Raw genomic sequence first — 24,556 nt, 5'->3', positions numbered from 1 at the left:
GGTGTTACTGGATTACTTTATATATATGGCTTAATTGTGTTTCTAGTGGACTCTACTGGTCTAGACTTATTTGATGTTAATTTATAGAAGATAAACTTCAATGAGTGCCATTATCTGTAATATATGTTCTATAGAATCAGGAAATTTTAGTATAGAAAGAGTTTTCCCTATCAATTTTAATAGTGTTTGCAGATTATATTTTCCTCAAACCTCAGGGGAACTGTGATGCTGTATATTTTTTATTTAGATTTAATTCAGGTGTTTGGGAACTTTGGATTTCAATTTGATTTTTTAAAATATAATTTTTATACAAAACATTCAAATATTATATACTAAATTTAAAAGCAGAGAAGAGCACTAGTTAGTGCCATTAGATTAACTCATTGATTATTTAAGTTGTGGCTCTCCCATATTTTTGTTTGCTCTATCTGTGTTGGATCATGTATAATTTTGGAAGCAGGTAGACTGTTCCATATTTGTAAGCCTGATTTTCCCGATACTGTGCTATCAAACATCGTAAGTCAAATTATATGATGAGGCTGCTATTGGCTTGTGTTTAATAGAATAACTTCATTAGTTTCATTTACTGACTTCACAATTAAATTTTATAAACGTATGAAATTGTTAGAACACTAATGAATCCACTTTATAGGTATTTTGATTTTTGCAAAAAATACCTTTTGCGTTTTACATTTGTTTAAGATTTCGGCTGCAGAAAAATGGTTTGAAAAACCCTAATTTAATTAAACTTTTCATTTTACAGATTTAGAGTCTGATTCTAAGGAAAAATAGTTTGCCAAATTTCACACAATTAATTGAGTACTGATATCTGAATCCTGTGTATACAGTGTAAGTACTTTCTGTGATGTAGTAGTCTTCTAAGGATTGTTATATTTGAGTAGGGGTTAGATCTAGAACATCTTGATTTAAATTATGTCTTTAAAATAATATATTTGTTCATTGTGTAAAATAGTTTTAAATTTACTGAATATCACTCCTCGTTGTGATAGTTTATATAAATATATAAATATAATTATATATTATACAAACATAATATAATATATACTATATAAAAATATATAATATAAATATATATAAAATATAAAATATATAAATATAATATATATTTTTATTATATATTATATAAAAATATATTCTATAAATATATTTATAGAATTTATATATTATATAAATTCTATATATAAATATATATTTTATAAATATATTTTTGTATAATATATAATCTATATTAGGTATAGAATATATTTTATATATAAATATATTTTATATATTATATATTTTAAAAGAGATATATACATTATATAAATATATAATATATTTAATATATTTTAAAAGATATATATACATTTTATATATAAATATATATAATTAAAAAGATGTATATATATACTTGAATTTTCTTTGAATTATTTTCATTTGGTCTTTAGGCACCCAAGGATAGGAGCTTTATCCATAACACTTGGAACTTTCTTCATGATCCTGTTGAGTAAGCACTGTAGAGGCAGGTGAAAGAGGTTGACTGACATCCTGACTGACAGGAGAGGTTATGCTGTCTACCTGATTAAGATATTTTTTTCATTGTGGGGCCCTCTGGTGAGCATCACATGGGACCTAAAATTTTCCTATGTACCAATTCATAGAGGCTCATTCACATACCTCTTCTTCAGACTTTTTTGTAATAAGTCTTCCAGTCTTATTCCTTCAGCATTCCTAATCATCCTGCAGAAACTATTAGCCATTATATATTAATATGCATAGGTTATTAACTCAAGCAATTTCTTCTTTAGGCAAAGTAGATGTAATGGTAGGTCTTTCTACTGTGAAGATTTTCTTTCATTTCTTAGTCTGACACCCTGCCCCCATTACCGCCCCCCACCCGGGTTGGGGTGTAATGCCTCAGCAATGTATTTCTGGATGTTACTGGCATTAAGTGAGAGCCATGTATAAACCAGATGTTTACCCCCTCTGATGTGAAATTCCCCAGGAGGCCATCTGTATTGTTTGATGGAGAGACAGTGATGTGGAGGAGTAGATTTTTGATAGTTTGAATAACCTATTTAAAAACTTCCTTGTGCCTTTGGGCTTGCTTTGTCTTACATGTTCTGTATATACCACCTCTGTTTAATGAAGGAGATCTCCTGGGTACATCTACTTTTTATACATTAAAAAGGGTGGCATGGTTCCTGAAAGATGTATGTAAATGTTTTCTTTCCCATGTACCCATGTGAATGGTCACAGGGCCTTTTAGGTGAATGCCAGGAAGACAGTTTTGGTATAATGCAGTATAGGATTATTTGAGAGTACCTGGTTGTCTCTTGATGTAAGGAATTAATGGGGCTATAAACTGAGTAAAGTATAGGAATTGGGTGAAGGCCTGTGACTAAATAATGACAACATTTAGACTTTGGTGAGAGTTTATATTCTGGCCCTATATACTCCTCTTTCATCTTTTTATCTTTTTCCTCTGAGCTTTGGGGTATTCTGTCAAAATTTTCTTCTAATTTATCTTTATTTTAGGTTTCATTTTCCCATTATAGTTTTAAATCTATCATGTGTGTATAGTTCATCCTAATATTAGTTGTTATATTTTCACCTTTTGACCTTTTTGAGAACAGGACTTTGCTATTTCTTTCAGTACATCTATTTCTATGGAGTAGCATTTCCTTGTTTTTTTTTTTTTTTTTTTTTTTTTTTTTTTTTTTAGAGGATCCCTCATTTTTGAGGGGAGGGCATGCAATGTTTTTCTCTTACTCGTCCTCATAGTAATAAATTGATGCCTGTCGACTGTTAACTCAGAGTCAAGGAAGAGTTGAGCTGTATTCTGTCACAGTAGACGATGGTTCTTGCCTGAAATTGGGGATTATTTATATTTCTTGCATATTTGCCTTATTTTTAGAATCCTAAAAATCCACAGATTAGCTATGGTAGAAAATTTTGCCTTGATGCTATAGATTCCTTCCCTTTTCCACTTATTGTGGCCAGTCATGCCAGTGATAAGGTGTGGATGTACCTAACCTACTTCAGTGTCTTTCTATGCTTGGCTTCCCTTATTGGTGTCCAGGTCTCAGCTGATTTCCCTCAATCAAAGATGAATCCCGGGGTTGCATAATGATACTGATAAGAGTCCAAATATTGCGAATTCAGCATAAAGTGGGGAGTGCAAACAATGTGCCCCTTTTTGGTTCACCATCTGCCCTTTCTTCTAGCACTCACCTCTTTGAGTTATAGATTGTTGGAAAGAGTCTGCATGAAGGAAAGTGGTTGTCTCACAGGAGAAGGAGGTCCCCAATGAGGCTAATTTGGCTCCTTTCATTACACCACATCTGTCCAATATCCAGCTGGAATTTGTTAAAGTTTCTGGAAAATAAAGGTTGCTCCTCTCTGTTTTCCAGTGATGATATTCTTCCTATTAAAAAAAGGTTTTGTAATATTTCAATGAAAAATTTTAAAAGTATAGAAAAGAGTGAATGTTAGATTTTGTTTATTTCACCAGCATCTTATTCAGTGTGTATAATTTTTATCAACATGTTTAAATTTGATAAAATACAGGCATATAATTATTTTTAGTTTTATGTTTATATGCCAAACATAAGGCTAATTGCAGTTAACTTTGATAGCTAATGAGTAATTATTATTTGCTTTTTAGAAAATGGACTCTACATCTCTCTTACCAACATTTTTAGATGTGGATCTGACAATATCACATATTAAATGTCTTCCCAAGGATATTCTGGTGAAATTTCAAGGCATAAATAATAATGAATGTGAGTTTGACTACCACATATTGCAGAGAGAAATACAACATACTCCAAAAGTGAAAAATAATGTGGAAATTGATGAATTTTGTTTGGTGGAAGAAAGAGTATCTGGAGAATGGCAGAGGGGAAGAGTCGTGGAAAAGAAAAATGAACTCTATACAGTGCTCCTCATAGATCGTGGAGAAGAACTAAGAGTTGCTGGTCCACAGATTGCTTCAGCCTGTGGCAATTTATTTGAGCTACCGCCACGGGTAGTATTTGGTATTTTTGCGAATATACTACCAGTTGGGGAAAAATGGTCCCCTAAAGCTTTGAATTATTTCAAGTCATTAGTAGGAATACAAGTGAAAGGTTATGTGCAAGCTATTTTACCTCTGCAAATGTTTCTTTTTGAAGTGCCAAAAATTATATCTCAGGCTCTCGAGTTACAATTAGGAAGACTTGTTGATGGAGATTCATTTCGTCTTATTGTGGAAATGTTAGAAGAATTCCCTCAACAAATGCCAGATTTATCGCAACATAAAAGACCTGAATTGTCATTAGGTGATAAAGACACTTCACTTGATATTCAACATGTTCTGGATAAGTTGCAGCCATCTTTGTCAGTAGGAAGTACTGAAAGTGTAAAGGTATCATCTGCATTGAGCCCAAGTAAATTTTATTGTCAGTTAATTAAATGGACTCCAGAACTAGAAAACTTGACAGCACATATGACTTTACATTATGATACCATCTGTCAAGAAACTAGTCCCACATGTGATAATTTTGGACTACTTTGTGTTGCCAGAAGGCGAAATGGACAGTGGCATAGAGGAATTCTTCAGCAGCTCTTGCCCCCAAATCAAGTAAAAATTTGGTTTATGGATTATGGCAGTAGCGAGGCTATACCCTCAATTTATGTAAAGAAACTTAAACAAGATTTTATTTTAGTACCATTATTTTCATTTCCATGTTCTCTGACATGTTTGCACAGTGAAGATAGAGATGCAAGAACATTTCAACTGAGTATATTTAAACAGGCCTTATTAGGACAAGTGGTATATGCACACATTGATTGGTTCAATAAGGATGAGCATTTGTATTACGTGACATTACAAACTCAAGAGTCTACAGTTAATTCTAAGTGTCTACTGAAGACTGTAGGCACACAAGTACTTTGTCCGATGTCTGATTCAAAAATATCCAATATCTTGAGTGAGACAAATGTGTCTGATGTAAACAGCTTTGCAGTTGAGAGTTTTATGGGAAATATTGAATGGTCAATAGACTCTCTAAATAAAAAAGGCATTTTAAAAGTAGGTTTTCCCATTGAAACAGTAGAAATGGAGATAGAGGCTGCCTACATAGCTTTTATAGCATATGTATTAAACCCATCAAATTTCTGGGTACGCACTAATGACCATCAGAATGAATTTCAAGAAATAATGAAAAATATAAACAAATTTTATGATTTGTGTGAAAACGATGAAATGATTCTAAGAAAACCTGAACCTGGATTATTTTGTTGTGCTAGATATAGCAAGGACAGACGTTTTTACAGAGCTGTCATCACTGAAATTAATGGTTATAAGATTAATGTTTATTTTTTGGATTATGGTAATACTGATTCCATACCATTTTTTGATGTAAAAATTTTGCTTCCAGAATTTTGTGAGTTACCTGCCTTAGCAATGTGCTGTTCACTTGCACATATATTTCCTGTTGAAGATTTATGGACTAAGGCTGCAATTGATTATTTTAAAAAATTAGTTTTGAACAAAGCAATTTTGCTTCAGGTTATAGCAAAAAAAGATGACAAATACACCGTAAATATTCAAAGTGTTGAAGCCTCAGAAAATATTGATGTTATCTCTCTTATGTTACAAGCTGGATATGCAGAATATTGTCAAGTAGAACTAAAATATTTTCCAAAATCTGTAAGTGAATATTCAATGTTAAATTCAAAATCTAAAAACAAAGTTAATATTAAAAAAGTCATATCTGCCCTTCTTGAAGGACCTAAATCTAAAAAGTACCTTTCAAATAACCTAGTAGAAAATAACTTGTCTTTGCCAAAGTCCCCAGCTGTTAATGTCTCAGATTTAAAAAATCCTTTCACCTTGTCTGTGGGACCTGAGTCATCCTGGTCTTATAAAGAATATAGTTTTAAACCAGGAACAGTTCTTGAAGTTAAATGTTCCTATTATTATGGCCCAGGTGACTTTTCATGCCAGCTCCAATGTAAATTAGAAGACCTAAAATTACTAATGGAGCAAATTCAGAATTACTATAGTATTCATTCTGATCCTTACGAGATTGGGCAGACGGCTTGTGTTGCTAAGTATTCTGGGAAGTGGTATAGAGCTGCTGTTTTGACTCAAGTATCAAAAGAAGTTGACATAGTATTTGTTGACTATGGTTACCAAAAAAGGGTTTTAATTAAAGATCTTTGTGCAATTAACCCACGTTTTCTCTTGCTAGAAAGCCAAGCCTTCAGATGTTGTCTTAACCATTTTATTGATCCTGTTAGTTGTAAATTATTCAGTTGGACAAGAAAAGCATTCAGAGACTTGCGGAATTTTATCTCTTCATCTAGAGGGTTATTGACTTGTATCATCTATGCCTTAGTTATTATACATCCCAACCATTTATATAACTTAGTGGATTTACAGTCCTCATTTGCTAGTGCAAAAGAATTTCTTATGAATCGTGGCTCTGCTCAGTATATCACATTATCAGAGACATTCCCATCTTTAGTTAGTCTTTACAGTTACTGTTATTCTTCTTTTAATATAAAAATTGGAAGTGAAGAAGAAGTATATATATCTCACATATATAGTCCCAAAAAGTTTTATTGCCAGCTTGGCAGAAATAATAAAGATCTAGAGATGATAGAAACAAAAATCACAGAGAGCAGTAACCTCAAAAATTGTCCAAAATATGATTCTAATAAAATGAGAGTGTGCATATCTAAGTATGTAGAGGATGGTCTCTCATATAGAGCTTTAGCAGTACCAACAGATTCATCATCTGAATTTCAAGTCTATTTTGTAGACTTTGGAAATAAGCAATTAGTAGGAGAAAATATGTTGAGGGCCATTTCAGCTCAGTTTCCAGAGTTGTTGTTTACACCTATGCAAGCTATTAAGTGTTTTTTGTCAGATCTTAGAGATGTAGATATTCCAGCAGAAATCAGTAGTTGGTTTAAAGACAATTTCTTGGGAAAACCATTAAAGGCGATAATATTGTCACAGGAGTCAGATGGACAGCTTGGTATAGAATTGTATGATGGATCTCAATATATAAATGAGAAAATTAAAGTGTTGCTTCATGCTTATGGAAAAAGACATTGTGACCAAGCATGCTGCATGGAAAAGAGTAATAAAATAAATGAGAATAAGAGACTTACTACTTCTTTGAAAGGCAGAACAGGAAACAACTATCGCCATAATGTGATTAATAAAACTAGTCCAGTAACATATTCCGAAAGAAAAATGGATCAATTGATGCATCCCAAAAGTATATATGCCAGGTTTTTGAAGCCATCAGTGTGTTATAAAATGGAACCGGTGTCAAAAAACAAAATGAAGAATTCTTTGAATGATGGGCTTAAGGGTATAAAAATTGCCCCTGGAGCTGCACATATTCTTGAGAACAGGGGTGTGCGTCAAAAACCACTAAAGGTTGTATCACAGTCTTTTATCAGAGCATTAAATCAAACATCCTCACAAAACCCATATGACCTTATTAGGCCACGGATTAAAGACCTTCCTCAACCCCAAATTTATTTGAATGCCAAAGTTAAAGGGTATGTATCTAATATCAGTAATCCAGCAAGTTTCCATATTCAGCTTGCTGAGAATGAAAGTATAATTATCAGACTTGCTGATGCTCTAAATACAACAGCAAGGAGATTGAAAGAGAAAAAATCAGTTACACTTCTAGTGGGAGATCTTGTAGTTGCGGAATATTCTGGTGACAATGCCATTTACAGGGCAGTAATTAAGAAAATTTTGCCAGGAAATTCTTTTGAAGTAGAATTTATTGACTATGGTAACTCTGCAATAGTAAACACATGTAAAATTTATGAACTTCAGAGGGAATTTCTAACTGTTCCTCAGCTAGGAATCCATTCTTTTCTTAGTGGAGTAAAATGGAATGAGCCTGATGAAATATGGGATGAAAAAACTGTGGATTATTTTACTTCGAAAGTACATAACAAAACAGTTTATTGTGAATTTTTGAAAAAGCATGATCAGAAATGGGAAGTAAATTTGATTTGTGATGAAAGATGTGTCATTAATGAACTACTGAAATGGAAAGCGTGTTCAAAACTACAGAAGTCAGCATTGCAAATGCCTCAGGTTCTCACTCAAAAGGTGAGCCCAGGTGATAATAATGAAATGAAGAAAGGAAAATCAAATGAGTCTGAAGGTTCTATGAATTCGAACCAACAGCTGTTTAAAATTCCTTTCGAAGAATTCAAACCTGGACAACTTGAAAAAGCTGAAATGCTTAATGTTTCAAAAAGTGGAAGATTTTATGTGAAGTTATCCAAAAATAAAAAGATTTTATCAGATTTAATAGTATTAATTACTAAAGAAGAAAAAAATTCCCCCCTTTTATCAATGGAAAGTATTGAAAAAGGTTTAGAATGCTTGGCAAAATCTAAAAATACCTTGAAATGGCATCGATCAAAAGTGGAAGAAAAATATGTTGATGATAAAGTACTTGTTTTTTTAGTAGATTGTGGTATCTATGAAATAGTGCCTGTATGTAATACCAAGCTGCTTAGTAACGAAATAAGAAATATTCCTAGACAAGCTATACCTTGTAAGTGGATTTGGTTTGAAAATTCTAAGAACATGTCCTTTGAGTGCTTATTTGCTCATTTGGAAATAAATATTCTTTTCCTGAAATATTTAGATGCTGTTTGGGAAGTAGAAATTTTGGTAGATGACCTGTTACTTTTGGAATATTTAAATTTGAATACAGTTCATGTTGAAGAAAACAAACTTAGACCTGCAGAAATTGTTTACAACTTTGAATCTAAGACTCCTGTATCATCATGCACAATAAAATCGTTTACTTGGGTTCAATTCCAAAATGATAGGCAGTATTCTGGTATTGCAACCGCTGTTTCTGATCCATCAGACTTCAGTATTCAGTTAGAAGATTTCTTTGACATAATGAAATATCTTTTTATGTTGCTTTCTGATCTCCCGGAGACCTTACAAACATTGCCTCAGGAGTTCATAATTCCCGGTTCTAGTTGTTTGTTCAAATATAAATCGGAAGATCAGTGGAATAGAGTAGAAATTTCTGAAGTCTTACCTCATTCTTTATGTCTTGTGTTGATTGACTATGGATTTTCTTTTTATATACATTATTCAGAAATTATAAATCTTAAAGTTGTTCCTGAGGAACTTTTGAATTTGCCAAGGCTGAGTTATCCATGTATTTTATATGGTATCTTACCTGCTAAAGGAAAACATTGGAGTGAAGAAGCCAAAAGCTTTTTTCGAGATTTCTTAAGTAAACCAGACCTAGTTTTTCAGTTTAGGGAATATAATTCTGAAACAAAACTGAAAGTAGATGTCATTCATGAGAAAAAGAATTTGGCAGATATATTAGTTGCATCTGGTCTCGCAACTTATTCTAAAGATTCAGCTCATCTTGATGCAATTACTGCTACTGACTCTACTAAAAATCCAATATAAATTACAGAGTAAGCCTATTTTCCCATTGTTAGATCAAAATTGTTACAAAAAACAAAATATAAATTTTACATGCACTGAGAAACAAAAGTGTAAACAGAAATGTACAAAGAGGAAAGATGTCTGTAAGAACCTCTTAAGGAAAATTCGTATTAGTAAAAGATCACATTCTAGAAATTTAACAGTGAGAAAGAAAGTTGGTAGTGGAAAACATTTCCAGAGTGCCATTTTGTTTGATACATGTACAACAACTTCATTTTGGGAACTGCCTGATGGTTTGAAGAACAGCAGTTATGTTGAAGACATTTTTGAAAAACTACCAACCGAAGGAATACAGGAAAATAAGACAATGAACTTGAGAACAGCAGTAAAAACATCACATGATAATGGAAAAAAAAAAATCAGAAGAACACTTAAAAGGTAAATAGACATTTTTATAAAGTAGATTATTTTCTGTAGATTCTTTTTTTTATTCCTTAAAAGTTTTTCATGTACTAACATCCAAATTGAAAATAAATGGCAGGAAAACTTACTAGAAAATCTGGATAAATGGATGAACTGGAAGTGGCCACTATGATTATAAAACGTTGCTTCACTCTCTTTACATTTTTTGAATGGTGGAGTTTTTAGAATGTAGTCAAAGATTTTAACCACACATGCATGCACACATGCGTGACATTTCACAAATAATTTCAAGGGTTTCATAAAACTCCTAAATGTCTGTAGATCTCATGTTAATAAATCTTGCTATTATTAGTGAGCTTCCTGGGCTCATTTTGAAGAATCGTTTTTCTGTTATATATAGTTTTATATCATATGAAATGTCTTTAGGTGTTTTGAGTGTGCTTCTAGCATATTTCTGAACTAGATAAATTTATAAATAAACTGATTCTAGCATATTTTCTCTTAAATCTTTTAGATGTCAAACTGACCCTAAAATATTGTTAAAATTTTAATATTTTATGCACTACAGTATTGTCTGATTTTGTTTATCCACATTACATTCATTTTCTGTATGGATTAGTTACTGAGGATTTTGTAGGCTGTAAAGAATGTTCCCTGGCAAATGTTTGTTTTGACTTTATAAATAAAACGTATGTTATTCTACATTCTGTATTATAACTAATGTCATAACAGGCTATACTCTTTCAGTGAGTGGAAATATCTTGTTTTTACTGATGTAATGTTAGAATGTATTTTATTTGAATTTCACCTAGATGTTTTATAGTGAATTGATAAATGCTTTACAATTGGCGCCCTTTTCTATCTAATTTTTGAATCTTTCCTGATAGCAGTAGTGGTTATTGTAGCAATAGAAACAGCTACCATATTTTGAGTGCTTATTATGCTTCAGGCACTGTCTCAAGAGTCTTATATGTATTACCTCATTTAATGCTTATTACAACTCTACAAAGTATGTTGATATAAAGGTCTAGGAACCTAATAACTAGTACTCCACTTTGAGTTCTAAACCACTTTCAAATAAACCTCTTCAGAAGGGGAAAGATAATTGTTAAGCAAAATGTCACACTTAAACAAACAAAATAAATAAAACCAAAAACAATATTAAAGACTGACTTATATTAATGGAAAAATTGGCTTACCAATAATGAAATAAGGAATTATTTAGACTTACACAGACGGTTATAGGCATAGACAAGAGAATCTTCTTGGGAGGGTACCCATGTAAAACAGCCTGAGGCAGTTCTCCCCAGAAAGAAAAGGAGGAGGAAGAGGCTAATCAAACATAGGTCTTTTTCCTTCCAAATGGACCAATGAGATTGACCTTACTTCTGGAAGGCATAAGTAAGAAGAACAAAGAGGCTAGGAGTATTATGCTAGGAGAGTGCCCCACCCATGAACCTCCACATGGAAGGAAACATCAGGAGTGGGAAAGAAGCATTTTCCTCCAGGCTATTATCACCACTTTATGGATGAGTCTCAGGGAAATTAAATATCTTGCCCATGAATTTAAAGCTGGTAAGTAAGGAACTGAGATGTTCAACTCAGATTTCTCTGACTGCTTTTGTTTGTTATTTATACTGCCTTTTGAAAAGTAGTTAGCTTACTTGGGGAAGAGTTTCCTATAAACTCTTGGCACCAAACCATACATTTTGGCTCTTACATCCTTTACTGTTCCCTTACCTGTGCATGTGTCTAACTTCTTTTATGTTTTTTTCCCCATCAGATTCTTTAAGGACCCACTTTGGGTCCCAGCTTCTATCTCATAGCACTCCTAACACACAGTGAATCACTGAGTGAGTTAAAGTAGCTGTTGTAAAAGCAGTTAGAAAACCAAACATTAAATTATACTTCAAAACACAGATTTGAAGTCCTATGTAAGGAAAAAAATCATGACTTTGTATGACAAATATAAGAAATATAGTTTCATGGACTAATAATAAATTTCCATACTTGCTGTAATCATAGCCTTAAAACAAAGCAAGAAAACAACATTAAAAAAAAAAAACTGGTTTTATTGCCTTTACTATTTCAGCTCCTACCACCTCTATTACTCTTCCACTATTATTGCCTGCAGGTACTCTGGGTCCAGGGCAAAGTGATTTTAGTAGTTCCTCTTGGTTTAAGACATCAATATTTGAAAGAGTCTTACCTACTAAAAAAGCATAAAAGGGACTCTGTTACGGTGGTTCTCAACCTTGACTTTGCATTGGAATTAACAAAGGAAGCTTTCAAAAAACTCCGACGCCTGGGTCCCTGTTAAAAATTAAACATTCTGTTTTAATTGGTCAAGAACTGTGGCTTTACTAATGGGTGTTTAAAGCTCTCCTGGTGATTCTAATGCACAGCTAAGGTTGATAATCACTACTCTAGAGAGGACTGTAGATAACTTCCTGAATTATTTTGTGAGAAAAAAATAATTTTAGGCTTTATGTGTAAAAACTCTTAGAATCTATTCTTCCTGTATTTGAAGTCCAGACTATACATAATGAGTCACAGTAATTTTGAGCTAAACAATTCAGAGTAAATAGTAAAAATATCATCATGTTAGAAATGGCCTAGATGTATAATATGTTTACTTTATCTTGCCCAGGTATTGTTCTAAATGCAGAAGTTGCCACCCTTTACACTTGGAAAATTGGCTTAACTTTCCCATAGTTTCAGCCTATTTTAACATCAGTGTTTAAATATTCAGGGTAATTGTTTTTATCTGTAGACTGTTTTCTCCAGAACAAACTTGTTAGTCTTTTTCCAGGATGTTTTCTCATTTATTTTTGTTTTTCAAAATCATGCTTTCTTGCCCACATGCTTGTTTTTGCTTGAAAGTCCTTGTGTAGATTATGAGAACTAGAGAATGTAATAACCCGTTCAAAAAAAGCACAAGAAATATCTGTTCATTCTTTGCTAATGAGGCAGTGCTTAATGGTAATGTGTGCCTATCCTTCTACAGTTGCTTATTTAACTGGAAGTCATCTTTGAAAGAAATCTAGAATGATAACCCATTTTTAAAGAAGAGTTTTTGATATTTTAAATATGAAGTAACATCTAGACATCCAGAGGAGAATGGCTGATAGACATGTGAAATGTCAGACTAAGTCTTGAGAACACAACACTATTGAGTCAGAGAGATTTATGAATTGCTTGCATTGAATGGTTATTAAAAGTATGGGCACTGAGGCTGACTCCCTAAGTGTGAATATTTGCTTTATCCCTTATTAGTAATAAAACCATGGGTAAGCTTTCAAACTCTTTTGTGCCTCAGTTTCTTCTTGTGTAAAATGGAGATCATAATAGTAACTACCCCTTTGGGTGGTTGTGAAGATTAAATAAATTAAAACATGTAAAGCATTGCAGTGTTGCCTGGTACATAATAAATGCTCACTAACTGTTAGAAATATAATCATCCTGATAAAACTATATTTGTTTTGAAAGTATTTTTGTGAAATCATAAGTTAAAATAATTTTTGATGCTGCTAAGCAAGAAACTGAACTATATTTAGGGTGAATACACACAGATGTGTTTAGTGTTGGTATAATGGTTACATTCATCATTAAATTTCTATTTGGAAGATAGGATTTATGAGTAAGAGATGATTTATGAGTAAGAGGTGATTATAGTTCCAGATAAAGAATAGAATAGGTTATATATATTTTTTCCATTGTAGACATATATTGCTAAATGAACAAGTTTTTAGTTGTTACATAGAATTATATATATAGCATGTGTTATATAATTGTATATATAGTGTATGTTTTACATACTATATATTATACTATATGTTATACATATAATTGTTAAGTAAAAGTTTATAGTTTATAGGAATTTTTAAATGAATAAATCTTGAGTAACTCTTAATGAGATCCATAATGATTTGAAGATTATATTACAATATACTGATGATTTTTTGTTTTTCAGTAGAATAAAATGGAAGCTCAGATCACTTATGCATTAGTTTGGTAACAAATGATATATAGGATACCCAGTAATTACTATCTTGGTTGAGACACTGTAGAGCTAGACTAAAGGTGTTAAGCATAGTACAGCAACTTCCAATATTAAATCATGTTAAATGAATCTAGATTTTTCAGGTTTTTTTCCCCAGGAGACCTTGTTAGATTGTTAGATTGCTGTAGAAATTTTCTCTGACCTAGGACATGATAAAAAGATTTTAAAAAGATTTTTACTTAGTAATAATTTTTAAAAGATTATTACCTAGTAAATGTGGTTCACCAGTGTGAGATATCTTGAAAATATTTTATTTGATGAACTATTCTTCTTTGTGTGTGGTTTCAAAGGCAATAAATACCATTTTACCTTCTGATACTTTACACGTCTTCCCTGACCTTTGTTTCAGTTCCTACTTTGTCGAGTTATAATTGCAACTGTGGTTAATATAAAGAAAGTTAGTGCTACCATTTCCCTGGAAAATATAAGTGCTTATAGGAGTGACATTTATTAAAAGGGAATAGAGAAGTCAGACATAATCTCTTCTTTCCTTGTGTTTAGCTCATAGTATGATAATTTTCTATCATTTTATTTTGAGTAATATTTAATTTTAGTTGGGTTTTATATTTTTGGTTATTAGCTACTTGGAGATATTTGTGATATTCAAGAACAGTATATCCAGTGGGGAAGGGGAATCACTATTTTGTCATTTCATTTACTATTGAATTGGAATTTATTTTGCAAGTAAATATTAATTGAGCAAGTTCAGAGTATTATTTTGATGCAAAGATAGAGCCATAAAATTATACAAGTGCACTTAAGAGTTAGCATAAGCCAAACATTTCTGAAGAACTGGATATGGGGTGATTTAAAGAATATTTGCAAAAATTTAGAAAATTCCTAAGCAAGCTAGGGACGATCAAGTGTGTTAATATCTGTGTGTCTGTATTGAGCATGTTGATATTGTCATCTCTTTGATGTTGGGAAATAATTTCCAGAAATGCTGTAAGTTTGAATTTGGTATCCTGAAAGTTAAAGTTTACTTAAGAGTTGGAAACTTCATGTATGTATTTTTTCAAACAAGTTCATTTCTAGTTTGTGATTATTTTAGAACAGACAATGTAACATTTACTTTTTGTAACCTAAACTCTCTGAACACTTTTGTGTCATTCCCTCTCCCCTAAGCCCTGCCAGATCTTGAAGATTATTTACACTATTATGAAGAATATCTCCCTTGGAAAATAATTCATTTTGTACAACTACTACTACTTCTTTTTTTTTTGTGACAAAGTCTTGCTCTGTCACTCAGACTGGAGTGCAATGGTGCTTGGCTAATTTTGTATTTTTAGGAGAGACAGGGTTTCACCATGTTGGTCAGACTGGTCTTGAACTCCTAACCTCAGGTGATCCACCCGCCTCAGCCTCCCAAAGTGCTGGAATTACAGGCATGAGGCACTGCTCCCAGCCCCCCCCTTTTATACAACTTGTATAGCTATTGTATCACTGGGGTGCTTTTGTTGTTTAGTCACCATAAAATATGGCAAAGTTAATGATTTTGGTTTATTAAATAAAATGAGTTTGAATGTCAAAGAAAAGGCATTATGATGTCTTTTTTTTTTTTGGAGGGGGCACCAATTTAATCAGGAAGGACCAATCATTTGCCTTTAGTTTTCAGAGTTCTTTTAACTTCAGTTATGTCTTAATGTATAATATTTTATATTTGGAAATGATAAGAATATACAAACTAGAAAATTTATTTGCAGCATTTAAATTATTAAATCCTGCAGAAAATGATGTTTTGACAAGTCTATATTTCAGTTAAATTTTTTTGTTTTTTGAGATGGTGTCTCACTCTGTCGCCCAGGCTAGAGTGCAGTGGCGCGATCTCAGCTCACTGCAACCTCCTCCTTCTGGTTTCGAGCTATTCTCCTGCCTCAGCCTCCCGAGTAGCTAGGAATACAGGCACCTGCCACCTTGCCTGGCTAATTTTTGTATTTTTAGTAGAGGCGAGGTTTCACCATATTGGCCAGGCTGATCTCGAACTCCTGACCTTGTAATCTGCCCGCCTCGGCCTCCCAAAGTGCTGGGATTGCAGGTGTGAGCCACTGTGCCTGGCCAATTTTAATTGATATTTTTCCTGTTTGGACAGAAATCCAATAAAGAAAATAGCTGAAGATATATGTGAAATTAGGTTGCCTTCTTTTAAGATAGTTTATAATTTAAAACTAGCTTTTTTGTTTTATTTTGAAAGTATTATTTTTCAGCCTGTTATACTGTATAATTATAGAAGATGTGTAGTAATAGTGCAGTTTTATTCAGAGTGCTTTCAAATAAAAACAAACAGTAGTGTTTTGTATCTTAGTATTTTTATTTTCTTAGGATTAAGTTTTATTTTATAGGTATAGGCAAATTGGAATAATGCTTTTTTCCATTCTAAAAAATTTCTGTTAATTTAAGTTAGTAAGATCTGTTATTTTATAAATGTTGCTAACAGATTTTTATTTAAGAATTTGAAGAACAGTAGAACATTTAAGTTACTGTGTAAAATATTATATTTCAAAGCTTAGGATTGTTAAAACTTTTAAATTTTTTCCTTCCTAATGCTAATCTATATAAAGAATGAGTTTTCAATCTCATGTAAAATGGCTTTCAATATAGAAAAAAGTGATTCATTAGTAAACCAGGCAAGATTGTTGATATTTTTAAAAATAATATTCACATATACATTTTTCAAGGCTCTATATTGATGTGAAATAAAACACTCAGGTCCAAAACTGTTAAATAAAGACAAATTATTCAGATATTTGTATTTTCCTAGCATAGTTGTGATTTTAAATCTTCTCTATGAGAGCCTGAGTAGGTTAAATTTCAGAGGGTCTGAACTTTTTGTTTTTACTTTTTAAATCTGTGTATGTTAATATCAGCATAACTTTTTTGATTTTTAGAGGAATATTGAACTCTAATATCACTTTTTAAGCAGTTTTGATATTGTCGCTGACTATTATTTGTGTATATCCAAGGGAACTTTTTTTTGGTTTTGTATATTGATTATTTTGAGTTAAAAAATTTTTCACAATAAGTGTGTATTCCTAAAGTCTGAAATTATGTATGTGTTTTTGATATTATAATATGAACTTATTGTGATGAAATACTGAATTGACTTTAAAATTTCTCTTGACCAAAGATAATCATTACACGTTTTTTCTATTTCCAAAACATATGAGTTCTTTTTTTATTCTTTCTTTATCCTTTCACTTTTATTTATTTTTAATTTTTAATTTTATGTTCCAGGGTACATGTGCAGGATGTGCAGGTTTGTTACATAGGTAAACATGTGCCATGGTGGTTTGCTGCACCTATCAACCCATCACCTAGGTATTAAGCCCCAGCATGCATTAGCTATTTTTCCCAATGTCCTCCCTTCCCCACCCCACTCCCCAACAGAACGCTGTGTATGTTATTCCCCTCCCTGTGTCCATGTGTTCTCATTGGTCAGCTCCCACATATAAGTGAGGACATGTAGTGTTTGTTTTTCTGTTCCTGCCTTAGTTTGCTGAAGATAATGGCTTCCAGCTCCATCCATGTCCTTACAAAGGACATGATCTCATTCCTTCTTTATGGGTGCATAGTATTCCATGGTGTATATGTACCACATTTTCTTTATCCAGTCTATCATTGATGGGCGTTTGGGTTGATTCCATGTCTTTGCTAATGTGAATAGTGCTGCAGTGAATATATGCATGCATGTATCTTTGTAATAGAATGATTTATATTCCTTTGGGTATATGCCCAGTAATGGGATTGCTGGGTCAGGTAGTATTTCTTGTTCTAGATCTTTGAGATATTGCCACACTGTCATCCACAATGGTTGAACTAATTTACATTCCCAGGAACAGTGTGAAAGTGTTTCTGTTTATCTGCAAACTCACCAGCAGTTGTTGTTTCTTGACTTTTTAATAATCGCCATTCTGACTGGTGTGAGATGGTGTCTCATTGTGGTTTTGATTTACATTTCTAATCATCAGTGATGTTGAACTTCTTTTCATATGTTTGTTGGCCGCATTAATGTCTTTTTTTGGTAAGTGTCTGTTCATGTCCTTTGCCCACTTTTTAATGGGATTGTTTGTTTTTTTTTCTTGAATATTTAAGTTCCTTATAGATTCTGGCTGTTAGACCTTTGTCAGCTGGATAAATTGCAAAAATTTTCTCCAATTTTGTAGATTGCCTGTTCACTCTGATGATGGTTTCTTTAGGTCAATATCCCTCATGAACGCTGATGCAAAAATTCTCAATAAAATACTGGCAAACTGAATACAGCAGCACATCAGAAAGCTTATCCACCATGATCAAATTGTCTTCAATCCTGGGGATCAAGGCTAGTTCAACATACACAAATCAATAAACATAATTCGTCACATAACCAGATCTAAAGACAAAAACCACATGATTATCCCAAGAGATGCAGAAAAGGCCTTCAATAAAATTCAGCATCCCTTCATGTTATTAAAAACTCTCAACAAACTAGGTATTGAAGGAACATACCTCAAATTGATAAGAGCTATTTATGACAAGCCCATAGCCAACATACTGAATGGGCAAGAACTGGAAGCATTCCCCTTGAAAACTGGCATAAGACAGTCTCACGACTCCTATTCAACATAGTATTGGAAGTTCTAGCCAGGGCAATCAGAACAGAGAAAGAAATAAAAGGTATTCAAATAGGAAGAGAGGAAGTCAAATTGTCTTTTTTTTGCAGATTACATGATCCTATAGCTAGAAAAACCCATTGGCTCAGCCCAAAAGCTTCTTAAGCTGATAAGCAACTTCAGTAAAGTCTGAGGATACAAAATCAATGTGCAAAAGTCACAAGCATTCCTATAAGGTAAGCAGAGAGCCAAATCATGAATGAACTCCCATTCACAATTGCTACAAAGAGAATAAAATACCTAGGAATACAGCTAACAAGGGAGGTGAAGGACCTCTTCAAGGAGAACTACAAGCCACTGCTCAAGGAAATCAGAGAGGACACAAACAAATGGAAAAATATTCCATGCTCATGGATAGGAAGAATCAGTATCATGAAAATGGCCATACTTCCCAAAGTATGTAGCATTATAGATTAAATGCTATTTCCATTAAACTACCATTGACATTCTTCACGGATTTAGAATAAACTATTTTAAAATTCACATGGAACGAAAAAAGAGTTTGTATAACCAAGACAATCCTAAGCAAAAAGAACAAAGCTAGAGGCATCACACTACCAGACTTCAAACTATAAAAAAGGCTACAGTAATCAAAACAACATGGTACTGGTACAAAAATAGACACATAGACCAATGGGAAAAGAATAGAGAACTCAAAAATAAGACTGCACATCTACAGCCATCTGATCTTCGACAAACCTGACAAAAGCCATGAGGAAAAGATTCTTTATTTAGTAAGTGGTACTGGGAGAACTGGCTAACCACATGCAGAAAATTGAAACTGGACCCCTACCTTATACCTTATACAAAAATTAACTCAAGATGGATTAAATACTTAAATGTAAAACCCCAAACTATAAAAACCCTAGAAGAAAATCTAGGCAATAGCATTCAGGACATAGGCATGGATAAAGATTTCATACAGCCAACAGACACATGAAAAAATGCTCATCATCACTGGCCATCAGAGAAATGCAAATCAAAACCACAATGAGATACCATCTCACACCAGTTAGAATGGCGATCATTAAAAAGTCAGGAAACAACAGGTGCTGGAGAGGATGTGGAGAAATAGGAACACTTTTACACTGTTGGTGGGATTGTAAACTACTTCAACCATTATGGAAAACAATATGGCGATTCCTCAAGGATCTAGAACTAGATGTACCATATGACCCAGCCATCCCATTACTGGGTATATACCCAAAGGATTATAAATTATGCTGCTATAAAGACACATGCACACATATGTTTATTGCAGCACTATTCACAATAGCAAAGACTTGGAATCAACCCAAATGTCCATCAGTGACAGATTGGATTAAGAAAATGTGGCACATATACACCATGGAATACTATGCAGCCATCAAAAAGGATGAGTTTGTGTCCTTTGTAGGGACATGGATGCAGCTGGAAACCATCATTCTTAGCAAACTATAACAAGAACAGAAAACCAAACACCGCATGTTCTCACTCATAGGTGGGAACTGAACAATGAGATCACTTGGACTCAGGAAGGGGAACATCACACACCGGGGCCTATCATGGGGAGGGGGGAGGGGGGAGGGGGGAGGGATTGCATTGGGAGTTATACCTGATGTAAATGACGAGTTGATGGGTGCAGCACACCAACATGGCACAAGTATACATATGTAACAAACCTGCACGTTATGCACATGTACTCTACAACTTAAAGTATAATAATAATAAATAAAAAAAAAAAAAAAAAGATTTCATGATGAAATCACCAAAAGCAATTGCAACAGAAGCAAACATTGACAAATGGGTTCTAATTAAACTAAAGAGTTTCTGCACAGCAAAATAAAGTATCCTTTCACTTTTAAAAGAACATTGGATTATTTTTACTTATCCATTTAAAAAATTTATTTGATCTGTAGTTTGTATAATAATTATCTCAATGTTTTTCAGAAATCTCCAGCATTAAATTTAATTTTTTTCCTATATATAACTTTTAGAATAATTTTTTTCAGTGTGGATTTTATAATATAACTTAAGAATATGTCAGATTATAATAGTTGTTCCCCTTTGGCTATGTAATACATTAACAGTTCAGTGTGAAATCTAAGTAGTATCTTCAACTTATTTTCTTTTCTCGATACTATTCATATTGTTTTTCCTTAGCACGATGTTTTTTATTTCTGTTTTTATGTCTTTAAACATACTGATACCTCTGAATATCTTCTCCTTCCTACCAAATTATCCTCTTTTATAATCTTGTCACATTCTCCTCTAAGGTGCATTCATTCATCAAACATTTTGGAAGTGACTATATTAAATATTGGAGATACAAAAATGAGTAAGTGAAATTCCAGTTCCTAAGATATTCCCAGTACAGTGGTGGAAACAAATAATCAGTTATAGTAAGATATACTTTGACATGTAGCAAAGGTATATAATAGGTGTTCTGGACAAAGGACAGTGTGCCTAACTTCCTAGGATTGAGGAAACGGTTGAAAAGGAGTCTCAAAATATGACCTGTGAGCCTGACTCTTGAAAGATAAGTGGTACAATTTTCTAGGGAACTTAGGCAAACACCTAAGAAAGTAAATTATAGAAGGTGTAGTACAGCCAAACAAAGTTGACACATTACAAACACACTACTTTTGTTTGAAAATATTATTTCTTCTGTATACGTGAATAATGGTTGCAATAGTTACACAATTAGAAATGGAGAGTTATTTTCCCTCTGCATTAGAAAATGTTGTTCCCTGCTCTTTTGACTTCCACTTTTGATCCTGAGAAGTCTCCTGTCTGCTTAGGAATAATTCATTTTCCTTATGAGTAGTCTTTTCCTTCCTGGTCCTGTACATCTTCACGTTGTATTTGGTGTTTCACACCTAACACATTATTTATTAATGTTGTTAATTATGTTTATCCTGCTTGAGACTCTGACATTCCTGAATCTAAAGATTGGTCTTTTTGTCCACTCTGGGATATTCTTAGCTATTATATCTTTGTGGATTCTTGCCCATTATATTTTTCTTTGTACAACTGTTTTGATACATGTGAATTATTATTATTATTATACTATGACTCAACATATTTTCCATATATTAATCTCTTTGCATTGCATTCTGGGTAATCTCTTTACACCTGTCTCCCAAATAAACTCTTCAGTGGTATTTAATTTGCAGTTTATTTTGAGTTATTAATTTTAATTATAGTTTTCCACTCTAGAAGTACTATTTCTTTTATTTTCATATTTGCTTGCTCATTTTTATTCTCTTCTTTTCTATCCCAATTTCAGTGTCTTATTTTATTTAACATATTAAGAATACTTAGTTTATACATGTATTTTATAATACCAGTGTATACACTCATTGTAGATACAAATTTGTGGTTAAATAATTCTGTGAACTGTTTTTTACTTATTGTACCTTATTTACCCACATGTTTTATGATTTTATTGTCGACTCATGTTTCTTGGTACTTTTAGCTGTGGAAATTCTTTAAGACCTGTGTTTAAAGTACTTCCTACAGTTGGAATTTGCATATTCTTTTGCCAAGTGCCTGAGGGCATTTTCAGACCCAACCCCTGGCTTAGTGGTTTTTCTTGTGTTCAGGTAGTATAAATTCGAGCTGCCAAAGCTCAGGGTTAGGAAAGCTTTAGAAAGGTTTTTTTTTTGTTTGTTTGCTTTTTAGTTAAAGTAAACATGCTGAAACATGTAAATAAGCCATTTTGTCTCACAGTAGGTTGCTTTTTATTTCAGTCCCTGGGATATCACTTTTGGAATCTGGTTATGCAGGAGTGTCTGATCAAACTTTTTACCCTGCTTGATTACCATACAGTTTACTACTTGCTTGTACTTACATTTGTACTTTTGAAACACAGGTTTAAGTGCTTTGGATATCAGGAACTACATTCTAGCACTTGTTTACCTCTGTGGATTAGGCATTGATTTCTTAGATATGACTAAAATCACGAGTGACAAAACTGGACTTCTCAAAGTTCAAAATTTTTGTTTCAAAGGACACCATCAAGAAAGTGAAAAGATTACCTACAGAATGGGGAAAATATTTGCAAACTATATAGTAATTAACTTGTATGCACAATATATAGTGAACCCTTAGAACTCAACAGTTAAAAGGACACCCCATTTTATAAATGGGGAAAGGTTTTATATAGCAGCTTCTCTCAAGAAAATACACAGTAAACCCATGAAAAGGTGCTCACTATCACTAGCAACTACAGAAATACAAAAGCACAACTAAATAGCACTTGATATCCAGTGGGTTGGCAAAAAAAAATGTTAAAGATAACAAGTATTGATATGGATGTAGAGAAAAATTGGAACTCTCATACATTGCTAGTGAGATTGTAAAATCATGCATCTACTTTGGAACACAGTTTGATAGTTCCTCAAAATGTTAATTAACATTGAGTTGATACATGACCCAGCAATTGTATTCCTGGGTATACACTTAATTTAAGAAATATATCTACACAAAAAATTGTGCACAAAATTTTATGGTAGCATAGTCAGAATAGCCAAAAATAGAATCAAATCAAATGTCCCTTAATGGAAGAGTTTATAAACAAAGTTGGTATATTCATGCAATAGGATATTCTTCAGCAAAAGAAAAATAATTGGTACAGGAGGGTCTTTGAAAATTCATAGAAAATTCATATTATGAAAAATCTATGCATGGATTTCAAAAATTTGTTTACACCAAAATAAACTGGTGTTATTTTGATATTATGTATCTGAACAGGATCTAGTTTGAGATACTAAAAAGGAGAAGACCTCAGTTTGAAAAGAAACCCTATCAGAACGAGATGCATTCTGCTAAAATTGAAGCAAGAGTAAACATCAAATTTATGATGATGCTTGGGTGGAAGAATGGCAAAATCACTGATGCTTTATGAAAAGTTTGTGGGGACAATGCTTCATAGAAATCAGCAGTTTATAAATGGATAACTCTTTTTAAGAAGGAATGAGATGATGTTGAACATGAAAACTGCAGCAGCAAATCTCCACATCAATTTGCAAGGAAAAAGTTACTCTTGTTCATGCTTTAATTGAAGAGGACCCATGATTAATGGCACAAACAGTAGCCACAGCTATAGACATTTCGACTGGTTCAATGTACACAATTCTGACTGAAAAATTCAAGTTGGGGCAACTTTCCATTTGATAGGCCCCAAATGCATTGCACACAAATCAGCTGAAGACAAAAGCAGAGCTTTCAATGGAAATTTTAAACAACTGGGCTCAAAATCCTGAAACAGTTATTTGAAGAACTGAAACATGGCTTTACAAGTATAATCCTGCGACAAAACACAATTAAAGCAGTGGCTACCAAGAAGTGGAAGTGGTCCAGTCAAGGCAAATTGGACCAATCCAGGGCAAAGGTCATGATAACAGATTTTTGGGATCTAAAGGCATTTTTATTTTATTTTCTGGCAAGCCAAAGGATGATGACATCTGCTTACTTACTATGAGAGTGTTTTGAGAATGGTAGCCAAAGCTTTAGCAGGCAAACGCCCAGGAGAGCTTTACCAGAGAGTCCTTCTCCACCCTAACAATGCTTCTGCTCGTTCTTCTTGTCAAGCAAAGCAATTCTGAAAGACTTTCATTGTGCAATCATTCATCCACCTTACTGTCCTGGTTTGTCTCCTTCTGACTTCTTGTTTTGTAACCTAAAAAAAAAAAAATCTCTAATGGGCACCCATTTTTCTTCAGTTAATAATTGGATAACTGCATTTGATGCAGTCAAAATGCCTGCATTGATATGGTTAAATTCCCAGCACCCCCAGTTCCTCAGGGATGTACTAAATGTCTGGTATCATTGCTTACAAAAGTACCTTGAACTGGATGGAGCTTACATCGAGAAGTAAAGTTATATATTTTTATTTATCATTTTCATCCAATTTTCCCATAAACCTTTTGAAGTCCCTTTGTACATGCTATGCCATGAATGAGTCTCTAAAATATGATGCTAAGT

The 24,556-nt window shown here is 33.1% G+C and overlaps 2 protein-coding genes across 5 annotated transcripts in view; one reads left to right on the top strand and one right to left on the bottom strand.

The window, feature by feature from the left end:
• TDRD15 (tudor domain containing 15) overlaps positions 1-13,602 on the top strand; it is a 68,820-nt gene extending 55,218 nt beyond the window's left edge. For 3 of the 4 annotated variants that reach the window (XM_050754591.1, XM_050754589.1, XM_050754590.1), the window contains 2 exons: positions 764-849; positions 3,668-13,602. In XM_050754591.1, the coding sequence (XP_050610548.1) occupies positions 3,671-9,478 (5,808 nt within the window). In that variant the 5' untranslated portion in view covers positions 764-849; positions 3,668-3,670 and the 3' untranslated portion in view covers positions 9,479-13,602. The remainder of the gene's footprint in view (positions 1-763; positions 850-3,667) is intronic. The other variant, XM_050754592.1, reaches the window with a different exon arrangement.
• HS1BP3 (HCLS1 binding protein 3) overlaps positions 1-24,556 on the bottom strand; it is a 642,583-nt gene that overhangs the window by 506,895 nt on the left and 111,132 nt on the right. The window lies entirely within an intron of this gene.

Source organism: Macaca thibetana, chromosome 13 (assembly GCF_024542745.1).
Source record: "Macaca thibetana thibetana isolate TM-01 chromosome 13, ASM2454274v1, whole genome shotgun sequence".
In the NCBI taxonomy this organism is placed as follows: Eukaryota; Metazoa; Chordata; class Mammalia; order Primates; family Cercopithecidae; genus Macaca; species Macaca thibetana.
Note: the sequence above shows the minus strand (reverse complement) of the source record. Positions and strands in the feature narration are given on the sequence as shown.